Raw genomic sequence first — 18,959 nt, 5'->3', positions numbered from 1 at the left:
GCTTGTATTGAAACAGACAGAAACCCCACTCTCTTTTAGCACTGATGATGTTCCCTAGTTGGGTTGTGAAACGTCTGCAAGGAAACAGCCAAGCTCAGAGAGCACCAAATCTCATCGTCCTCTTCTTCCTCCTCTTCCTCCTCCCTTCTAGCATTGATGATGTTCATCCTTTATCATCTTATGCAGAGCTCCAGCTGCTGGAGAGGTGATAATATAACATCTGCGGAATGCAGTTCATGATCATTTTCTACCTGCAATTCTTAAGAAACAAACACCCTTTTATAAAAAAAACCTTTGCTCCAATATCTTGGTTTAGCACAGAGTAAATGACACTGTTTTCAGAACATGCTAAACTTAAGTTTAGAAAAGGACTGCCTTCACACTTTCTCAAAGTCAGGTTTTTCTTGATCAGGATTTAGTGAATAAGCCACGATTAGCTTGGTTCACCCATGCTTGTGCACAGTGGTGGGTTTCAAAAATTGTTCGAACCTACTCTATGGGTGTGGCCTCCTTTGTGGGAGTGGCTTGCCACCCATGTGACCGGATGGGAGTGACTTGCCGCCCATGTGATTGGATATGAAGAAGCCAATGACACTTGTCAGAACCACCTTAAATTACCTCCCACACAGCACTGGGCATGCATAAGAATAGGATGTAAACTTGTTTTTTAAAAGGCATCTTTGGTTTGCGTTAAAACAACTTCAACACACGCAATGTTCTGATTGCACCACAAACGCAGTAGTCATCCTTACCTTTCACAGAGGCACTGAGTTTTATAAATAGGAGCATGATAGTGCAGAATAATCATATCCAAGGACCAGTGGTGGGTTTCAAAAAATTTTGGAACCTCTTCTGTGGGTGTGGCCTGCTTTCCGGGTCCACTGATGGAACCTCTTCTAACCGGTTCGGTAGATTTGACGAAACGGGTCTACCGAGTAGGTGCGAACTGGCAGGAACCCACCTCTGCTTGTGCAGAAATCAAGGGGATCAACATCGCAAACACCAAGCCAGATTTAAAGAGTCCACTGTTGCTTTGCAGAGTGAGGTGGGTGGCATATGAATTTAACAAACAAGATAAAATGAAATAAAATTAGAACATTGCGACAAGCATTCGGCCCCACAGTGGAAAACATACGAGATTTGACGCTGTCTCAGTCTGAATGGACTATTATTCCAGTGAGTTTTTTTTTTTTTAAATGTGAGCTTGGACCATTCCCCAAATTTGAACAGGATGCAATGTTTGATCAATTGTTTCTCCGGTTTATTATTTCCAAAATGATGTCATGGAGAAAAAGTGTGTACAATAAAGTCTTAAACAGGGAATGTTTTCTTTGGGAATAACACCAGCCAAAGGAAATGGAAGTAACCCCATTTTACAAAAAGGAAACAAAAAGTTACCACATTTTAAGAGTTTTCATTTTTAGTACACTAAATATTGATAAATAAAACCCGTATAAGAAAAGTTCTTTTAGGGTCCGTAATTTTTAAAAGTGGGAAAGGTTGCAGAGAGAAAAAAAGTTTTAAGAAGCAAAGCATATATTCAGAGTAGTTTACAGTTTTATGCCAAACTCTGTGTAATCTTTTCCCCAAATTCTTCCACTGCAATTGTTTCTTTTTGTGTCCATGTTTTGTCCTCAAAATATACAACGGAATGATGTGTTTAAACTTTGAGTGGTCTGTCTAATAAACATGGACTGCTTTCAAGCATCAAAGTTTGAAAGTTTATTAGCTCAGCTTTAAAGTGTCCCTTAGATTGGAAGTATTTTCAGGCAGCTAGAACCATATTGTCTAATTTTTATACTGCATTATATATTTAGATGTACATTTTATATTTATATACACACATGTGTATGTGTGTATGTGTATATAAAAATCTAATTTTATACATACACACAGAGATACCAAGAGTTGAATGCCCTTTTTATATTTAATTTTTTTTTGCTGATGAAAGAAATGTCCTTCTGGGTTCGGCTCCAAGTGGGGAAAAAGACACTGGAGACATGGAGGCTGCTTGGAAAGATGGTTTAATGGTGGACAGGACCACATGCCTTGAGTCCTGAACAGAAAAGGTGGATCACATGCTTCAATGTTGGTGGAGAAGAAGAGAAGGGCCGAGGGAGGGGCTTGCTAGGCTTTTTATAACCTGTTCAGTTCCACCTCTCTATTCCCTGTTCCTGTGTAGGAAATGTATTCTGATTGGTTGTCAGACTCCCATGGGGCCATGCAGGGGCAACTTTCTAGGCTGTGTTTTGAATCCAGGTTTGGTTGAGTTCTCAGATGCCATGTGGTGAGTTGGGTAAAGTTCCTTAATCCCATCTCCCTAGAGCTGCAGTGGAGAAGTCTTTATTATGTAAAGGGACTAGCTTGGCCTTCTTAATGGCCCATTGACAAAGTGGGGATGGGCAGGAAGCTACAGGCAGCTATTCTGTCTTTTAAAACATATTTCTTTCTTTTCACATCCAGATAAATATTCTGCCTTTTCAATATTTCCTAGGATATTTCATTTTTCTGGGAGAGGGCTGGGTGATAACTTCCTACATTGCTAAACTAGTTCAACGAGGCAATCTCTTTCATATATACAATTGCTGAATGTAGGGTTACAGTCTGGAAGGGAAAAGGCTGTGGACTACAATACCCATGATCCCCTTTTCTTTCCATGTTGACTGGGATTGATGGGAGCTGTAGTCCAAAATAAGTGCTTTGCTTGCAACTCTGGAACAACAGAGTAAAAAGAAAAATTCTCTCGGCAAAGCACTATGGTCATTGGAGTCCAACATCCCTCCCTTTGCAAGATTGATGGGAGGGAAATGCACTGTGGCCAAACAGAAACTGCATTTCCCAGAATGCTCCAACAACCGTCTAATCACGTGACAGCACTGCTGCCTGGCCTAGTACTCCCAGTCGAACTACTGAAGGAACACTTCCGGTCATCGGCCCACTGCAATAGAGACGCAAAGAGCTAGAGCGCCCACGCCGCTTTGGTTCAAGGCGGAACCCCTTGCTGGGATTACAATTCACATCATCCCCAGAGACACAGCGGGGTGCGGGGTTCAGGTCCTTAGGCCGCCGGGTCGGTGAAGAAAACCTAAAAGACCCGCAAGCATCCCCAACCGGGGAAAATACTTCATTTCCCAGAATGCAACTCTCGCGCCTCGTTCTCGCGAGAAGTCGGCGAGAGGTCGGCGGTTGGGCCGGTGTTCTCGGGGAGGAGGCCAGAAGCGCCTGGGAGTCGGGCCTGGACGGCTAACCGGGAGGCGAAACAGCCGCAGCGGAGCAACATGGCGGAGACGGACCCCAAGACCGTGCAGGACCTCACGGCCGTGGTGAGCGGCCTCGGCGGGGACGGAAAACCGGAGCCTGGGGGGGGGGACTTGGGGGGGGAATGAGAGAGGGATCAGTTGCCATGGAGACGGGAGAGGGCGGGGGCAACGTTGCTAGGGAACCGGGCGCGGCCGTTGGGGTCGCCCTGGATACGGCTGGAGGAGATGCGCTTCGGGGGCGGGCGGTGTCTGTTGCCGTGGAAACGGAGGAGGTGATGCCCAAAAGAGCGTTTCCATTGAGCCAGCGGGGTTGCATTCACACGGCCAACTCGGGTTAAGAACTTCCCGGGTGGATGCGGGTTGTGAGAATGCGCCCTGGCCTTTCTCCAAGGTTGTCCTGCGCCTGGGAGGGGGTCTTCCCACTTGCAAGGGAAGCCAATGGCACTGGGGACACTTACACCCAGTTGAATTTTAGAACAGAATAGAAATTAAGTTTAATTTTATTTATAGGCCGCCCAATCCCGGAGGACTCCAGGCGGCTCACAGCGAGGAGAAATTAAGAATAGAATAGAATAAAGAGTAGAATAGAATAAAGAATAGAATAAAGAATAGAATAGAATAAAGAATAGAATAGAATAAAGAATAGAATAAAGAGTAGAATAGAATAAAGAGTAGAATAGAATAAAGAATAGAATAGAATAAAGAGTAGAATAGAATAAAGAATAGAATAGAATAGAATAAAGAATAGAATAAAGAGTAGAATAGAATAAAGAATAGAATAGAATAAAGAATAGAATAGAATAAAGAATAGAATAGAATAAAGAGTAGAATATAGAATAGAATAAAGAGTAGAATAGAATAAAGAATAGAATAGAATAAAGAATAGAATAAAGAATAGAATAGAATAAAGAATAGAATAGAATAAAGAATAGAATAGAATAAAGAATAGAATAGAATAAAGAATAGAATAGAATAAAGAATAGAATAGAATAAAGAGTAGAATAGAATAAAGAATAGAATAAAGAATAGAATAAAGAATAGAATAGAATAAAGAATAGAATAGAATTTTTTATTGGCCAAGTGTGCAGATGTCTTTGGTGCAGATGCTCTCAGTGTGCATAAAAACAAGATACATTCATCAAGAATCCTAAGGTACAACACTTCATGATAGTCACAGGGTACAAATAAGCAATCAGGAAGCAATCAATATCAATATAAATTGTAAGGATACAAGCAATGAAGTTACGGTCCTGCAGTCATAAGTGGGAGGAGATGGGTGATAGGAACGATGAGAAGATTAATAGTAGTGCTGCCTTAGTGAAAGGTTTGACAGTGTTGAGGGAATTATTTGTGTAGCAGAGGGATGGCATTCAGGAAAAAAACTGTCCTTGTGTCTATTTCTCTTGGTGTGCAGTGCCCTATAGCAGTGGTCCCCAACCTTTTTATCGCCGCGGACCAGTCAGCCTTTGATAATTTTACCGTGGCCCGCTGAGCGCGCGCAGGGGTAGGGGGGCATCTCCACATGCAGCAGCAAATATTTCATAATCAATATACACTAAGAGTGCACATTAAGAGTATATAATACACACGCAGAGAGAGAATATACAATATGCATTAAGAGTGCTTGTCTGTCTCTCTTCCTTCATGCACACTTCTCTATTTCAAAGTTTGAAATCTAAACAGAAAAGGGCATTTCAAATGTTTCATTTGGAGACTGGAGAAAACTTCAGACCTAAGGAAACTTCCTCATCTGTTGTTTTTAGCTAAAAGGTATATTGTTCCCCTTTTGATTTCTTTGAAATTCATACCCCGAGAGGATCTATGTAATAGATTAAAATCCGGGGGTCGGTGCAACTGCTTGTAGAATTCAGTCAGGGGTTTTTTTTTTTGGAGGGGGGGCAGAGTTTGTCGCGGAATCATGCTAACAAAATCGAATTATTTCATTTATAGAGCCACTTATAGAGATGTGAGAAGACCCCGAGGGCTTTCGACCCTCTTTCCCAATCAGTCTCCAAAGCTTCTCCAGATCAGCCTCCCTTCTCTCCCCCCCCCCCATGACCCCCATACTTGCCGTCTTGGTAGCCCTGCGATAAAATGAAAAGTGTTTTCCCCCCTCCTCACCCCGACTCACTTCAGACAATCGCATTCATACACACACAACCACGACTTCACCGCCACCTCCCTGGTCTCACACGTCCGCCCGGAGATCACGACATGACGCAGGGCGCTGACAGGGGAGGCCGGGTTGGTGGTGGTGGTGGTGGTTCGGAGAACAGCCTCTGCGGGAGACAAAAACGGCGGCCGCAGACGAGCGAGGGGAAAGCCTGGCGCCGGCGAGAGCTGGCGGGGAAGAGGGGGGGAGGAAACAACCACCTGGGCTTCTCACATTCCTCGCGGCGAAACCTCGCGATGGCACACACCCACCAACCGCCTCTGAGAGAGGCTCAGTCCGGTGGCCCCGCTCCACACACCATCCCAGGCACGCGCCCGGCCACCCCAGCCACCAATTTGCGTGCACTGCTCGCGCAACTGGAAAGGAACTGAACCGACACCCCTCCTTCATCCCACTTTACTTACTGATTGGACGACGTTGTCCCGTAGGCCTAGCGACTTTCCCTTAGGCCCCCGGCCGCTGCAGCGATCATGGCCCCCGGCCGCTGCGCGGCCCGGTGCCAGATACTCCACGGCCCGGCACCGGTCCGCGGACCGGGGGTTGGGGACCACTGCCCTATAGCATCGTTTTGAGGGTAGGAGTTGAAACAATTTATGTCCAGGATGCGAGGGGTCTGTAGATATTTTCACAGTCCTCTTTTTGAGTCGTGCAGTGTGCGGGTCCTCAGCGGAAGGCAGGGGTGTGTACCTTCTTGCTTAAAAACCAAATTCTTTTTCCCCCTCCCCTCCAAACCAGGTGCAGACCCTCCTGCAACAAATGCAGGACAAGTTCCAGATCATGTCGGACCAAATCATTGGCAGGAATATCCTTTGAGCGTGGAAATAAGAGGAAGCCAAGACCGGGAAGGTTTTCACCACATGGTTTCCTTGGGCCAGACCCCCATATGTACTTGAGAGACCGCCTTCTGCCAATTACCTCCCTGCGACCAATTCGATCTCATAGATTGGGCCTCCTCCGTATTCTATCGGCCAGCCAGTGCCGGCTGGCAACTACAAGGAGGAGGGCCTTCTCAGTAGTAGCCCCGACCCTTTGGAACGAGCTCCCCGTGGAGATTCGTACCCTCTCCACCGTCCAGGCCTTCCGCACAGCCCTTAAGAACTGGCTAGCCCATCAGGCCTGGGGACAAGGATAGTTGCCCCTCCCGAATGATGAATGTATGTTGCTTATTACTTTTACTATATGTGTTTATGTCACTGTTTGTATTTCCCCTCCCTGATTTTATGTGAGCCGCCCTGAGTCCCCTCAGGGAAAAGGGCGGCCTACAAATGTTAATAAACATTACAAACAAACAAACATATGTGGGGGAGACCCCACCCCACCCCGAAACAAAGTCGCACAGCCCTGTGACAACTGCATGGGAATAATATCCCGCTTGTGCCTCTGTTTCATTCTGTCTCTCTTTTAAAAAAGTCCTCTCCAGCGTTAGGAGAGGAAGAGTGTCCCTCATGGCACTTTCCAAACAGGTGCAACTGTTGGACACTCCCTTTAAATAATGCACGTAAACCCAAGAAGCTTGCTATATGTATGTACAGGTGCTCCTCGCTTAACAATGGCAAATCCGTCACTGAGCAGTGTGGTCATTAAAAGTGTGAGGTCGTAACCACACTGACTTTCAATGTCACTTCTGCTTGCGGTGGTTAAGCGGATCACCGCGTGTCTTGTGACTTCCTGCCGGCTTCCCCATTGATTTGCCAAAATGGCAGTCACATGGTTGGGGCCATGTGGTGGTGGTGGTGGGGAGAATGCGTGGCACAACAAAACCGTGCTCGACTAAGCCGCGCCCGATTAAACCGCGTCGCTGACATCATCAACAGGGCGACAACAGCGAGCGCAGAGAAAGAAGGGCGCTTTAAATAGTGCTTTGAAAGCAAGCCGATTCAACTTAAGGTAAGGGTTAGGTTTAGGGTTAGCTTTAGGGTTAGGTTTAGGGTTAGGTTAAGGGTTAGATTTAGGGTTAGGTTAAGATTAGGTTTAGGGTTAGGTTAAGGGTTAGGGTTAGGGTTAGGTTTAGGGTTAGGTTAAGGGTTAGGGTTAGGGTTAGGTTAAGGGTTAGGTTTAGGTTTAGGGTTAGGTTAAGGGTTAGATTTAGGGTTAGGTTAAGGGTTAGGGTTAGGTTTAAGGTTAGGTTAAGGGTTAGGATTAGGTTTAGGGTTAGGTTTAGGCTTAGGATTAGGTTTAGGGGGTTAGGTTTAGGTTTAGGGGTTAATTTTAGGTTTAGCGTTTACAGCGTGCTTCTGTCTCTGCGCTGTTGTCGCCCTGTTGACGTCAGCTACGCGGTTTCGTCGAGCGCGGTTTCGTCGAACGCGGTTTTGTGGTGGAACCGGGAGAATGCCATGATCTAGGGTCAAAAGAGGGGAGGTTCCCTTCATTTCTCTAGGTGTTTTTTTCCCCCTTAACTCGGGTTCACTTGACGACATGAGTTGCCGCATCGACGACCTGGAGAAGAACATCGCGGATCTCATGACCCAGGCCGGAGTGGAGGAACTGGAAGGAGGCGAAAACAAGGCGCCCCCCACCAAGACCTCAAGTGAGTTTGGCTCTGGAATGATTCGGTGGTCCTGCAGGTTAAATGGGGTGGGAGGACCAAGATGGCTGCTGGATTGGAAGATCACCTATCTCTTAAATTATTTTTCACGTACTTTAATAATTTGTAAGCTGCCAGGAGTCACACTTGACAGATTAGCAGAGTTGGAAGAGACCTTGAAGGTCATCTAGTCCGACCCCCTCTGCCCTACCCAAGCAGGAGACCCTTGCCTCATCTCTGACAAATGGCACTCCATTTGCATTTTTGGTGCTCAACAGTTGACCCTCATTTATGGCGATTTGTAACACCTTGCAATGGGTTCACTTAAGGACAATAGTGTTCATTTAACAACCATTGCAGAAAAGATCAATAAAAACACATCCGGTCAGGACATAAATTTACAAGCTATCACAAATTACGACCATACTTGCCAGGCTCAATGACACTCTCAACTCAAGGATTATCCATTTGTTTCATCTGCTTATAAGAGGAGAAAAAAGTAGAGCATTTTGCAGACTTAAAAATGAAAATAAATTCATCTAGACGTAATGACTGGGCTTTTTAAATACCTGGAAGAGTTAGATGTCTCACTTACACTCGGCTCGCCACTGAGCCGAGGTGGCGCAGTGGTTAGGGTGCAGTACTGCAGGCCACTTCAGCTGACTGTTATCTGCAGTTCGGCGGTTCAAATCTCACCGGCTCAGGGTTGACTCAGCCTTCCATCCTTCTGAGGTGGGTGAAATGAGGACCCGGATTGTTGTTGGGGGCGATATGCTGACTCTGTAAACCGCTTAGAGAGGGCTGAAAGCCCTATGAAGAGGTATAGAAGTCTAACTGCTATTGCTATTGCAGTTCAGCGGTTCTAATCTCACTGGCTCAAGGTTGACTCAGCCTTCCATCCTTCCGAGGTGGGTGAAATGAGGACCCAGACTGTGGGGGCAATATGCTGACTCTGTAAACCGCTTAGAGAGGGCTGAAAGCCCTATGAAGAGGTATAGAAGTCTAACTGCTATTGCTATTGCTATTGCTATTGCAGTTCAGCGGTTCTAATCTCACTGGCTCAAGGTTGACTCAGCCTTCCATCCTTCCGAGGTGGGTGAAATGAGGACCCAGACTGTGGGGGCAATATGCTGACTCTGTAAACCGCTTAGAGAGGGCTGAAAGCCCTATGAAGCGGTAGATAAGTCTAACTGCTATTGCTATTGCTATTACATGTTTTTAGGAGTGTACAGGATGCAACCTTTTAAAATTTCACTGCGGAATGTGACTAGCTTTTCTTCTGATTACTAATTGTTCTGCCTTTCTCTCAACAGCCTGCCAATAATCTTCGAGGGTCACCGAAAAGAAACCTTTTTACAAGCCTACACTGGTTTTTCCAGACACCATTTTTTTTTGTTTCCTTTTATTTTTCCAATAACTAGTGTGTAAAAGCATTTTTTCTACAGCGGTAGAACTTGTGTTCTTAATGTACCTTGTATAACTAGATTTGGAACAGTTTCTATTCTGACTTCTTGTGCGTTGTGACTTTCACACACTTTTTGGAATTGACATGTTCTATACTAATTTCAATTATTAAAACATAATTTGATAGCTTGAGGGGTCAGCTACAGTGCTAATGCTCTACAAGTGGACTTTTGTGAGAATTTGGATGTAAAAAAAGTTCCTTTTCCTGGTCCTGTTTTTTTTGTAATGCCTTTTACTTGGTCGAAAGTGTTGTGCTTTCTGTCAGCCTGTTTTGTGCACAAGGATGAAAATGTGTTGTGAGTCATTTACCGATCTCTTGCTCTATTAGTAATAAGTTAAACGTTGGAAACAATCCATTTTGGATACCTTGAGCTGTATCTCTTCTTCGTTTTCTATTATTGATTTGAGGAAGTTGATAATTGAAAAAAAATTTGAACAGTTAAATCATGTTAAAGTAAAACTCTCAACAATATTGGCCTGCAAACAGGATTTTGTTATTGGGTGGGTATCGCTTAAGCAGGACCCTCGATAGTTCTAAGTATAGAGACCAATTCCTTGGATTTATAATAAAATGCACAATTTCTTTCAAAGATGACCAATAGGCTTCTGTCCTTGGAGTCCACTTGGCTTTTACTTCTTGGTAGTTGCAAAATGGGTTCCACCACAAAACCGCGGTGGAATAAAGCACGCTCGACGAAAGCGCGTATGTGACGTCGTCACAGCGCGACGAAAACATCGCGCTGTGAGCGGTAAATTTAAAATTAAAGCGAAAACCTTACCCTAACCCCCCCAAACCTAACCCTAAACCTAACCCTTAACCTAACCCTAAACCTAACCCTTAACCTAACGCTAAACCTAACCCTTAACCTAACCCTAACCCTAAACCTAACCCTTAACCTAACCCTAAACCTAACCCTTAACCTAACCCTAAACCTAACCCTTAACCTAACCCTAACCCTAACCCTTAACCTAACCCTTAACCTAACCCTAACCCTAAACCTAACCCTTAACCTAACGCTAAACCTAACCCTAAACCTAACCCTTAACCTAACGCTAAACCTAACGCTAACCCTGAACCTAACCCTAATCCTAACCCTAACGCTTAACGTAACCCTAAACCTAACCCTAACCCTTAACCTAACCCTAAACCTAAACCTAACCCTTACCTTTACGTGAATTGGCTTGCTTTAATTTTATTTTAATTTTATTTTAAATTTTTTTAATTTTTTTTGTCGCGCTGCTGCTGATGTCACATACGCGCTTTCGTCGGGCGCGCTTTATTCCACCGCGGTTTTGACGGGTCACGGCAAAATGACTTCTTAGGCTCATCTAATATTGAAGCTATTCTAATGCCCAAAAATGTGGCTTTATAAAATCACGGCTGAAAAATGCGCTTTTGGTGCTGCGGTGTCCAAATAAAACGTCCCCTCCGAGCGCTTTGGAAATCGCTGCAGAGGAAGTCCAGTGTTTTAATCCAGAGTTCGGATGGAATTGCGAGAAGTGTGTGTGCAGCAATTGAGCTCGATCCGGCTGGGGGCTCCAAATCCTAAACCTCGGGAGCACGTATAGCTTTTGTTAGCTCAAGGTAAACATGGCCAATTGTTGTAAACATGCTGACATTCTCAAGTTCCTCTGTTGCAGCCCTCTGACAGAAAAGTCTTGTGTAAGGGACCCTCTCCCGGGTGTGTTGGTTTCAGAAATAGGAGCATTAAGAAAAAAAATGAACGGTGGGTCCTTTGCTCCATTGTGTAGATGTCGCTGGGGTGGAAATAGACATTTTCCTTGATTTGGGACTCTTGTTCTCCCTTCCATGTTTGGGTCTTTAGCTTTTCTATGCCTTCTGGTTGTACGTGTGTGTGTGTGTTCCCTTGTACACTGGCAGTGGCTAAACAAAAGGGTTTGTCGTATTTTGTGCCCGATCCCACAAAAAATACGGGAACTGTGTCCCTAAAGCAGTGGTTTCCAAAGTTGGCAACTTTAAGACTTGTGGACTTCAACTCCCAGAATTCTGGGAGTTGAAGTCCACAAGTCTTAAAGTTGCCAAGTTTGGGAAGCTGGCTGGAGAATTCTGGGAGTTGAAGTCCACAAGTCTTAAAGTTGCCAAGTTTGGGAAGCTGGCTGGAGAATTCTGGGAGTTGAAGTCCACAAGTCTTAAAGTTGCCAAGTTTGGGAAGCTGGCTGGAGAATTCTGGGAGTTGAAGTCCACAAGTCTTAAAGTTGCCAACTTTGGGAACCACTGCCCTAAAGGATAGAATAGGCTTGTCAAACTGGATTTCATTGAGGGCCGCATCAGGGTTGTGTTTGACCTCGGAGGCCCGGGGTGGGCGTGGTCAGGGTGGGCATGGCCAACTCAACATCACTCGTCTCGGGGGCACCTGTGGCGGCCTGAGCTCTCTGCCAGTGAAAAGGGGCTCCCGAGCTCTATTTTCACCCACGACGGCCTCGTGAAATCCGTGACCCTTGGGAGCTCCATTTTTTTCTGGCAGAGGTACCACGGGCTGGTCCTTCACCCTTTCCAGGACACCCTGTGGATTAGTTCTAAGCACTACGTGGGTCAAATCCAGCCCCTGGGCCTTGAGTTTGACACCCTTAGGATGGAATAACAGAGTTGGACGAGACCTTGGAGGTCTTCTAGTCTAACTGCTTAGGCAGGAAACCCTATAGCATTTCAGACAAATGGTTCTCCAATCTCTTCTTAAAAACTTCCAATTTTGGAGCATTTACAACTTGTGGGGGCAATTTGCTCCACTGATTAATTGTTCTGACTGTCAGGAAATTTCTCCTTAGTTCTAAGTTGCTTCTCTCCTTGATTAGTTTCCACCCATTGCTTCTTGTTCTACCCTCAGGTGCTTTGGAGAATAGCTTGACTCCCTGATTAATTGTTCTCACTGTCTCCTTGGTTCTAAGTTGCTTCTCTCCTTGATTCCTGTCCTTTTAATAGGTATTTATGGGTCTTCTCTAAGAGAAATGGAAACAGCAAATCTCCTGGATTGCATGGGGAAAAAGTTATGGGATAATTGGCCCACCCGATGTGCCAATTCAGCTTTTAAGAAGGCACACTGCTGATAGGGACGGAAGCAGCTGTTTGGAAAACAATCTTTTTTCTCTTTCTCTCTCTCTCCCTGGAAGATTTCTGCTGAATAATTTCTTCATGGAGCAGAGTAGAAAGAGAAAGGCAGCTCTCTGGTATTCTTAAGAGTTGGTGGAAACGATCACATTCAGTCACAACTGAAGAGCAGCACTTCAACCATGTTGCTGTCAGTTGCAAAGTCGTGTCTGACCCATCGTGACCCCACGGACAACGTTCCTCCAGGCCTTCCTGTCCTCTCCCATCCTCTGGAGTCCATTGAAGCTCACGCCGGCTGCTTCAGTGACTCCATCCAGCCACTTCATTCTCTGTCGTCCCCTTCTTCTTCTTTTGCCCTCCATCTTTCCCAGCATGAGGCTCTTCTCCGTTTACTTTAACCGTGGGACCCATTTAGTCCTATTTTTAAACAATCCCGACACTTGTGAAGTCACCCTCGTTGCGTTGTAAGAAAAGCAGAGGGAGACCGTTCGAAATGATACCCTGTAATAACCAGCCTTCGATCTTTCTGACCCTGCTGTTAACCATGTCTAAATAAAATGCTGAAATGGCACTAAATATTTCTCTGTACCGTAGATGATGTAATTGGAGCCTCTCTTCCAGGTTGCTCAATGCCCGGTGGTGGTTCAGAGGCAGGTTTTTGGGACTGAGAAAATCAAAGCACTTTATTTAACTGCGCCTTGAAGTTCTATTTCCCTCCGGACCAATCATTGCAGGCTTTAATGGCTGCAAAGGGGGAATTGGCGCCTTCAGGATCTATCAAAACTTTAGAGGCACTTAATGTTCCCCGCTCTGGACCAACAACAGGAGGATTTTGCTTTTCCCATCTGCTCCTGAGCTTCCCTGAAGCATCTGGATGGCCAGTGCTGACTTGCAAAGTCAACTTTCCAGCAAGTTGTTTTTCTTAAGTTTTGATTTTGGTTTTTTTTTTGGAGGGTTTTTAAATGTGTGTGGGTTCAAAAGCATTCGTATTTGTCCATGTGTGACAATGAAACTTACAGGCAGCTGCTTGCTATCCTGTTGGCAATTCATGTGACCACAGGGAACTGCGATTACCCGTAAATATGGCCACATCCAAAGTATGGTGATACGACTGTTGGACGACCATCAAACTTTGGATGTTTGTTGTAAGTCTCCCTTTTTTGGGGGGGTCCATCGTAACTTTCAATGCTTGCTGTTCTGACCCCCCTCGTCCCACACCAACACACACTCCGAGCCAAAGATAAGTTACGGCATTTAATGAACAGACAGACAGGTCCTTGGCAGCAAACCGGCACAGACAAGCTTGGGCAGCAATCCAGCACAGATAAGGCTTGGCAGCAATCCAGACTGCCAAGCTCACGATAATGTTCTCCGACATTAGTTCCTGCGTTGACTTCTGCAAGAGGGGCGTGTGCACAAGCAGTCCTCTTATAGTCTGGAGAGGAGCCTAATTACCACCAGCTGAGTACAATTATCTCCTGTAATTGCCTAATTGTTCCTGACGCCTAGTAGCTCTTCGATGGCGTGCATCCAGGAACAACTCACTGCTGGCGTCCGGATCACTCTCCCTTGTCTCCTCCCCACTGGTCCAAGGCTCAGGCACCTCCTGGTGGCCAACCAGCCTCTCTGCGCCCTGCTGTCCAGGGTCCTCCACATCCTCCAGAGCTGACTCATAGGGCCCCTCGCTGTCGGAATCCGGTGGCAGCTCCAACGGCTCCTCCTGGGCCACAACAGCTTGCTATGTGACCATTCGTAAGACGAGGACTAACTGTTCCAACAGACAGTATTGATAAAGTTATCCAAAATTTTCCCCAACAAGGGGGAAAATAACCCCAAATATATTTTTTCATTAGCAGAATCTCGACCCTTTATTTACGCTGAACAGCTGATGCACAGGAAGTTTTATTAATAGCTAAAGGCTCGAGTGCAAAAGCCACAGTTGCACCTGTACCTGTCCCTCCTTTTTTATATCCAAAGACAAAGGATTTCAAGAATGCTCCTTCAACCCCCGAATGACCTTCATCGGGTGATAGTATGACAAGATGAAATATTGCAGGATATTTTGGGGACTTCAGAAACCTCTATAAAGATTAAGTGCTGCACGGAGAGGGACTTTGCATTCAAAGGCTGCCCAATTAATCACTTATTTGTTGCTAATGAATATTTTGCATTTCCTAAGCAATTTTTTTTTGCAAATGTTTGGCTCAAAAAAAAAAAAGATTTATTCTCGGAACAGAAACGCTCTCCAAAGAAAAGATGTTAAGAGAAATATTTTCTCCCCAAGGGTTAAACCCCCACCCCCAACATGGTTCGATCTCAAGGGTATAGGTTTTCTGTTTAAAAACCACAAAGCACTGTTTTTACAATTTTCAGCAAAAAAGAGTTTCTTGTGTGCAGTAGCAATGTGCAGACATCGGCGTCCTAGGAACATGGGTGCAGTTTTGCATTTTTTACAAACCTGTGATGCTAGTGGATTCCTAAATAAGCCGAGATGGCGCAGTGGTTAGAGTGCAGTACTGTATGCTAGCTGCAGTTTGGCAGTTCGATTCTCACCGGCTCAAGGTTGACTCAGCCTTCCATCCTTCTGAGGTGGGTAAAATGAAGACCTATATTGTTGGGGGACAATATGCTGACTAAACTGCTTAGAGAGGGCTGTAAAGCGGTATATAAGTCTAAGGGCTATTGCAAAACCCAAAATCCATCCTTCCTTCCTTCCTTCCTTCCTTCCTTCCTTCCTTCCTTCCTTCCTTCCTTCCTTCCTTCCTTTCCTTCTGTGGTGGCACAGTGGTTCGACTCTGCCCACTGCCAAGAGTTCGATCACGATCAACTCAAACTTGACTCAGCCTTCCATCCTTCCGAGGTGGGTAAAATGAGGACCCAGATGGTTGGGGGGCTATAGGCTGACTTTTTAAACCGCGTAGAGAGGGCTGTAAAAGCCCTCTATGAAGCAGTATATAAGTCTAAATGCTATTGCAATTGCTGCTCCTTCCGCCTCTTCATTTCCCCCTGAAATATTCCTACTGATTTGTCTCCTCCTCCAATTCCCAGGCTCCTTCCCCCAGGAAACACATAGCCTTTGGATAAAGTGGCTATCAGGCCTAGATATTAACACAACTCTTAAGATTGTGTTCCTTTTCCCTCCGCGTGGGAGAGAAGCTGCCGCACTCCCTGTCAAAAAGATACTTGGGAGATTTATCCTTTCTCATTTCATTTTTAAATGTCAGCAAGCGAACGGCTTCGTTAGCATTCAGCTTGCTGAGGCATCTCCTGGAGACCGCGGAGCCAAAGAGGAAGACGGATTTACTCGTCCCATAAAATCCCCATCATGTCTCCGCTTCCAAAAGGCCATTAGAAATCCATCCCTCTGTATAGATCCCTTGATTTGCATCAGGTCTTCAGCATTCAGAGAAAAAGTTTATAACCTTTCCTCCATGCTGATTCCTAGCTGGACAGGTTATTTTTTTTAAAAATTGTCTCTTACGAGAGGGAAAACAGGTCGTGTTCGGCTGTAGGGTTTCCCCCTTTATGGATACTATCACAAGCCCTTTTGATTTGGAAGTTCCATCAGATCTATTCCGTGTCTCTCTCCATTACTTAGTAACTAAGGTTGTTACTTGGCTGGCAGAAAGAATCAACTCTCTTCTCTTTGACTAACTTTCCCCTGCTTGGTCCTTCTCAACTTTTGGAAATTTAAATGTAAATTCAGATTGAGATCAGATACTGCCCTCTAGTGCACAGTCGTCTCCAATTACAGATTGCAGGCCCTGAATTTTATCTTAATTTTTGTATCTTATTTCTACTAATATTTGTGTGCCATTACTTTCCTGGCAGCAACTTGGCTTCACATTGCAGTGTCTGAGACAGCTGGAGAATTTTACTGTCAGATCGGAGAATCTCTATGTTCTGCTTCCCAAGAGCATGAAGCAAAGTCCTCCTCCCGACAAAACCCCCTTTTGTTAATTTACTGTGAATTCTGCTCATTCACATCCAGCAAAGTCTTTCAAAGGAGGATTTACAGTCACAGACCTTATCTGGCTTGGAGAGCTGCCAGGCCGAGATCTGCAAAACTTGGCAAGGAGTCTCGGAGAGTCACGAACCAATGAAGCGAACGAATTGTCTCCTGCAAACTCCATTCCTCTTTTGCTCCTCTTTTATTCCCTATGGGAGGGGCCATTCATCGTTCACCTGTGGCCTTACTCCCAAGTCGACCCCTGTTCTTTAGCTGTTCCCTTCGTCCGGCCACTCTGCGCATGCACCCACTGGGAACAGGCTCCAGCTGTTCCTCTGCCTCACTGATGTCTGACTCTGAAGGCAGCTGATAACTGTCAGACGGCCCTGGCCCCCTCTCTGCCTCCGACACAGAGCCCTCCTCAGAGCCTTCCCCAGACTCCAGGACTGGCCCATATTCCTCCCCAACCTCCTCACTGTCCGTATCTGCTGCCAGTTCTGCTGGCGGGCCACAATAGCAATAGCAATAGCAGTTAGACTTATATACCGCTTCATAGGGCTTTCAGCCCTCTCTAAGCGGTTTACAGAGTCAGCATATTGCCCCCAACAATCCGGGTCCTCATTTTACCCACCTCGGAAGGATGGAAGGCTGAGTCAACCCTGAGCCGGTGAAATTTGAACTGCCGAACTGCAGATAACAGTCAGCTGAAGTGGCTGCAGTACAGCACTCTAACCACTGTGCCACCTTGTCACACTATAATACTAGCAATAAGGCAGCTTTACTTGGAACAGCTTACAATCTGTGACCTTTAACCCCTTCCAATAACAAAATCTGCCTTTGCCAAGTCCTCTAGGGCTTGATAGGTGGATAAATATGCCAAATCCGATTTAAAGAGGTGGCTGATTGGGTGAAAGACTCACTTATGACCCAATGGAGCAGCACTTCTCCTAACCGGGGTGCTATCCTTGGTGCTGAAATACATCCTGAGAAATTAGAATCGGACTAGAGCTGGAAGGGACGTTGGAGGTCTTCTAGTCCAGCCTTCTGCTCAAGCAGGAGATCCTATCAGGGCATCAACTCACAATGGCTCTATAAATGTTGGGCTGCGTGTCACAACAGAAACTCCGAGCTCTGCTTTCCAGCATCAATGCTACAGGCAACCATCCTGCTTTCCAGCAATGGACAGCTTACTACTGGTCAACATGTTGTTCTTGAGCTTTTACGACCAGCCCCTCATCCATCATGTTGTGCAGCCTGCTGTAAAACACAAAAAAAATATGTTACCAGGGATTAATTATCAGCTCATCCTGCAACTTGGCTCTTAACTTGTATGCCTACGTTCCCAAGAGCAAGCTAAAGACACGTAGACTTGTAAATGATTTGGGAATTTGAACAACGAGGCTTAAATCTCAGGGGTTGTTGCATTTTAAGGAAGTGGAAAGAGCTGAGAAGTATTTACTGGAACCTCTTGGGACGCTAAGCTTTATGAAGGAATCTTGCGACTCTCCATTATGTTCCCTGAAGCTTCTTTAATGCCCAATAAAGTCTTCCACCGTTGACTTATATACCATTCTTTTGCAGATGGAAGAGAACTAGAAAAAGCAGAACCAAACTTTGCTAACATTAACACTATCACATAGGAAAGCAGACTTTTGTTTCCTCTATAGGTAGTCTTCAACTTACAACTATTCATTTAGTGACTGAGGTTATGACAGCACTGAAAAGAGTGCCTTATGGCCGTTTTTCACACTTAACGACCATGGCAGCAGCCCCATGGTCACATGATCAAAATCGAAACACCTGCAACTGGCTCATATTTATGATTTGCATGATCCTCCCCCTCCTCTCCCCCTTCCTCCTCCTCCTCCTCCTCCTCCTCCTCCTCCTCCTCCTCCTCCTCCTCCTCCTCCTCCTCTTCTTTTCAAAAAGGGAAGTTAGGAAGCCTTTGTCCTTCAAAAGGAATATGTGTTCTGATGCATTTTAATTGTGTTCTGGCGACACGCTCTTCTAAAAAGGCGGTTTTCCGGTTGATTTATAACTCCCATTTTCTCCAAATGTTAAAAGCCCTACAAGATGCGGCTCAAATGTCAAACTTTATGGCAGTTTTGTATCCCTTCCCACTGCAGAAAATACCACTTTTTTCTGCCCCAGTGTTTCCCTACCCCGGTGGGGAATACCAGACCCACGGAATTGCTTTAAACAAGCTAAGCTCTGGAGTAATTAAACGGAAACTGATACCATGGGAAGCACATTGGCAAACCCAGCTGGATTTGGGTCTCGTTGGAATCTTCCCTTCGTTTATTCGAGAAGAACCTTTCTTTTTTGTCTCATTTCAGTGCTAATTGTAGATTTGCCGCACGTTAAGTGGAAACTAAATTAATTGAAAGAACAAAGGAAGTTTGTCTGGGGTTGGATCAATGCCATATTTTCTTGCTAAAGCTTGCCTTTGCTGGATATCCTCAAGCTACCCTAAGCCATGTCATTAGTTTATTTTAACATGTTCAAATCATACAATAGTTGAG

The 18,959-nt window shown here is 45.3% G+C and overlaps 1 protein-coding gene across 1 annotated transcript; it reads left to right on the top strand.

The window, feature by feature from the left end:
• Positions 1-3,100: 3,100 nt before the first annotated feature.
• HSBP1 (heat shock factor binding protein 1) lies at positions 3,101-10,016 on the top strand. The gene is made up of 4 exons (XM_087728771.1): positions 3,101-3,323; positions 6,169-6,235; positions 7,841-7,960; positions 9,271-10,016. The coding sequence occupies exons 1-4, from the start codon at positions 3,279-3,281 to the stop codon at positions 9,279-9,281; spliced, it is 243 nt and encodes an 80-aa protein (XP_087584897.1). The 5' UTR covers positions 3,101-3,278; the 3' UTR covers positions 9,282-10,016.
• The last annotated feature ends 8,943 nt before the right edge of the window (positions 10,017-18,959 follow it).

Source organism: Thamnophis sirtalis, unplaced genomic scaffold (genome assembly GCF_051295495.1).
Source record: "Thamnophis sirtalis isolate CommonGarterSnake01/CBP01778 unplaced genomic scaffold, rThaSir2_p1.2 scaffold_14, whole genome shotgun sequence".
Classification (NCBI taxonomy): domain Eukaryota; kingdom Metazoa; phylum Chordata; class Lepidosauria; order Squamata; family Natricidae; genus Thamnophis; species Thamnophis sirtalis.
Note: the sequence above shows the minus strand (reverse complement) of the source record. Positions and strands in the feature narration are given on the sequence as shown.

Coding starts and splice junctions, on each gene's coding strand:
- HSBP1 (XM_087728771.1), top strand. CDS start 3,279: ATGGCGGAGACGGACCCCAAGACCGTGCAGGACCTCACGGCCGTG. Junction 3,324..6,168: donor TGCAGGACCTCACGGCCGTG/GTGAGCGGCCTC, acceptor CCTCCAAACCAG/GTGCAGACCCTCCTGCAACA. Junction 6,236..7,840: donor GGACCAAATCATTGGCAGGA/ATATCCTTTGAG, acceptor ACTCGGGTTCAC/TTGACGACATGAGTTGCCGC.